We start from the raw sequence: 3998 nt of genomic DNA on the forward strand, positions 1-3998 counted from the left end.
TAAAATAATAAATTTAAATTATCAAAAGTATTTGATATTTTTTTACACACGGGAATCTTTAACCTCCTAAAACAAAATCTCTTTTGTTTAATGAACAGTTTTTAAAAAACCAAGAAAAAACCAATATGTAAGTAGAATATTAAATTAAATTAAAATTAAGGGACTTTGAAGTGATCTCTATATTAAACACAACCCTTATAGAGTACTAGCTTTCTCTGCCCAAGACAAACATGAGGGTTTTAAAATTATAGAGTACTAGCTTTCTCTGCCTAAGACAAACATGAGGGTTTTAAAATTGATAGTACAATGACCATTAGTGTTTGAAAATGTGGAATAATTTTATTTGTAATTTATTTATTTATTTGAAGGAGTGCTTCTTACAGCCCAAAAAATCTAACAAGTGAGAAATGAAGTCAGGACAAGCTTCAAAGATACTTTGGAAGTGTGATGAAATAGCTTCAATTTATATTTGAAGTTACAGTTTTTTACAACTAATTAATGTTAATATGAATATTATATTACTGCATAATTTTGTCGGACAACATATAAGGTGTGTTCAAATAGTATTCATCCGGCCAAGAAGCTAACGAGCAACCGAATCCCATTCCTTTAAAACTTATCTACCTATTTACATTTAGTTTCTTAACGTGTGTAAATAATTATATGTGATTATCTCTCTTACTAGAAAATAAAAAAAAACAAAAAAAAACATGTCAACATAGAATGAACTTGAATCTTTGCCATGACAGTGATATGAGGGAGTATAAATTATAAAGCAGAAACAGGACTAACTGCACAGTAGAAAAAAGTTCAAGACAGAAGAACGCTTCTTTACAGACAACTGTTATTAGTATCTTCCTATTTTGCAAAGATTAAAGGGGAAGCGCCAAACAAGCTTGCTTGGTAAGAAAATTAATCTCTTCTCTTCTTCTTTTTCTCAGTCCTCTCTCCTGAATTCTTCAACTGGAAAGAATAACAAAAAAAAAATCAATACAACATTTATAAGGGGAAAACAAAATGCAAAAAACAAAAGTGGAGGACGAAACTATAAAAGGATGTTGAAGAAGAAGGTCTCACCATGATAACTAGAATCCGGACAAAGATTGCAGCCAAATCAGTAAACAAGGTCAAAGCATGCTTCACATAATCCAGATCACCAAAGTGTGCCTTCTCAACTATTTCTTGTGTGTCTACTACAATGTAACCCACAAACACCAGAAGCCCAAAATACAACTGCAAGAAAAGGAAATAAACACCTTGTAAGAAAACAAAGCATAAAGATAACTCCCACAAAAGTAAGAAACCTGGCAGCAATTTACCTCAAATTTAAAGATAGCCATTGAACCTCCAAAGATGGAAGATGCAAAGTGCAACCAGAGAAGAATGGATAACCCAGAAGAAACCAAGCCACCAAGATATAGGTACTCCCTACGCTTAGCAACCAAAGCTGCTCCAGAGAAACACCCAAAAGCCAAGGCAGTTGCCACAAATGAACTGAAGATGAGGCTGAAACAAAGAAAACTAATGTCACAAATCTATCTAAAAATAAATATATCTTATCCCTAAACCCCACCTTTCCATTTGCTTGATAAAGATTGGTATAATCCTAAATCTCCCTTTTGATAACCAAAAATTAAAAATAACTCGCATAATATATGTATGAATTATATAACATGTGAATAAAATAAATGTAACAGAGATAAAGATATTGTGTTGAATATATGGTAAGATTAGACATGATAAGGTTAAAAATGATTAGAGTGTTGAAGGAACGCCTATAGTAGAAAAGATAGATAAGGATGTTGCGTTGGATGTGTGGTAAGACTAGACATGATATAATTAAAAATGATTAGAAACTGTTGAGGTAACATCCGTGATAGAAAAGATGATGGAAAATAGACTTGGATAGTTTAGACAGGTAAACAGAAATCTATATAGAACATTATGGTGGAAGTTACGTCGGATAAAGCTTGGTTGTTGTTGTCTGGAATCTTAATATAGGAATCCCTTGCAAACCGCAAGATCAATCTTTGACAGAAAAAATATAAAGATTTCAAAGCACCGGCAAATAAAGAAAGAGTACCTTGGATCAACTTGAATAGCCAAATCAATCAAGGGTCCAATAGAGGCACCCTGAAACATTGCCGCGGCCATCAACAAACTCAATCTCTTTCTCTGCATAACCATAAACAAACACACATATAAATAAACAACAAGTGAAACTACAAAACCATGAAAGGAACAAAAAACAACATAAAGAATCATATTAACACCTCTTCATAAGGAGGAGTTGAAAGTAACCAAACACTGGTTCCCACACACGCAATCGTGGTGAGAATCCCGCCAAGGTGAAAGAGGACATGAAGGTAAGCTCCAACAGCAGCAGCAGCAACCGCAAAACACAAGGTCAAGTAAACCTACAAACATTCAATCAATCCAATTGTAAAACCAATTCTTATAATATATATTCAATAATCCAAATATTTTATAAACCTAATTCTTCTAAATCCCTAATTCTTCTAAATCAAAATTGGCGCAATCCAAAAAAGCATCAACAACAACAAATACACATTGAATATAAATCAAGAAACCCTAGAAAACCACCGATTCAGATAATTTCATTACTAATTCAAGAAATTACTAAAAATTATATCAAAAAAACCTAGAAATTTGACCGAATTGATAAAGAAAAAAAAACGAAAAAGAGATGAAACCTGTTTGAGATGATTCCTCACAACGGGAGAAATTTGACCGAAGTTCTTGAGAGTATCAAAATTCCATCGGTTTGTTGAATCGAAGAACGAAGTGAAAGAAGAAGCCATGGATAGATTCGTAATAATGAAAATGAATAATGAATACGAGAGAACTAAATTTATATAAATTTGATTTTTGATATTGATATTAAATATTTGAAAGAGACGTGGGGATAATTTCGAAGAAGGTTCGGGAGGTTATTACTAGAATATCCTTTTTCTTTTTCAGCAAGTTAGTCATCCAAATTTGGTTTTGTTTATTTAGCTAAACGCGAATTTGTCGTTTTGTGATATGTCAGAGTGATTGTATTTTTTTATCCACGTAATGTAACCAATTGTAGATTGCCATGTCAGCATCCACGTAATAGTTTTTATAGATTAAGTGCCACGTCATAGTTATACACTACTAGCAACGAAACTTACGGAAATACCTACCAGTCAGAACAAATCAAAATCGAAATGACTTGGAAATTGGTTGGTTTAATATTAAAAAAAGTCCTTTAAAAAATATATTAAACTGTTGACATTAGGTGTTTTTTTTTTGACAAAGACATTTATTTTGAAACTTTGCATAATAGAAAAATAACTCAAAATACGCAAGTTTCTCTCTTCCTTAAAGATTTTTTTGGGGGAATTTTGCCTGATGGAGAAAAAAATGTGCTTTAGAAAATTATTCGAACAATTCAAAATCTTCAACAACCAAAAATTAAGACTTTTTATATAATTATTTATTTTTAACATATTTTTATCTTAAACAAACATCTTTCACGGCTTGCAATCAATTAAGACGGTTTTCAAAGTATGCAAGAATTAAAAATAAATTATATTAGATAATATTAGTGTGACAATTGTATACATTAGCATTATTATGTATTGTGATATTCATCGAAGTGAAAAAAATGTTCAAACTTGTGTATTGATAAGAGTAGAAATATTATAAATGAGAAAGATAACTATATTTGGTTATATCTCTAATAATCTTTTACAAGTTGAAAGATGTTCACAATACTTTTAATTTGAAATGAGCAATACAAAAAACACACGAAGAAAAATAAAAGATAAACAGAAAATACATTGATTAAGATCAAAAAATACATTGATTACGATCAAAGTCATAAAAGGTAAAGGCTTAACAATTAAGTTGAAGTCACAACTCAAGGTTTAGCCACTTAATAGAAGAGTCAAAGTTTAATTACCATAGGCAGAAGCACATCAACAAAGCCAACAAATGACACAAAGTTTAAC

General features: G+C 31.1%; 1 protein-coding gene across 1 annotated transcript; it reads right to left on the reverse strand.

Annotated features, from left to right (window-relative positions):
• Positions 1-719: 719 nt before the first annotated feature.
• Positions 720-2921, reverse strand: LOC127120575 (bax inhibitor 1). The gene is made up of 6 exons (XM_051051046.1): positions 2715-2921; positions 2274-2417; positions 2084-2175; positions 1320-1506; positions 1078-1233; positions 720-963 (listed from the first exon to the last, which is right to left on the reverse strand). Exons 1-6 carry the CDS (start codon positions 2820-2822, stop codon positions 913-915), a joined length of 738 nt encoding a protein of 245 aa, XP_050907003.1. The 5' UTR covers positions 2823-2921; the 3' UTR covers positions 720-912.
• Positions 2922-3998: the final 1077 nt, after the last annotated feature.

This window comes from Lathyrus oleraceus, chromosome 2, assembly GCF_024323335.1.
Source record: "Lathyrus oleraceus cultivar Zhongwan6 chromosome 2, CAAS_Psat_ZW6_1.0, whole genome shotgun sequence".
NCBI classification, from domain to species: Eukaryota; Viridiplantae; Streptophyta; class Magnoliopsida; order Fabales; family Fabaceae; genus Lathyrus; species Lathyrus oleraceus.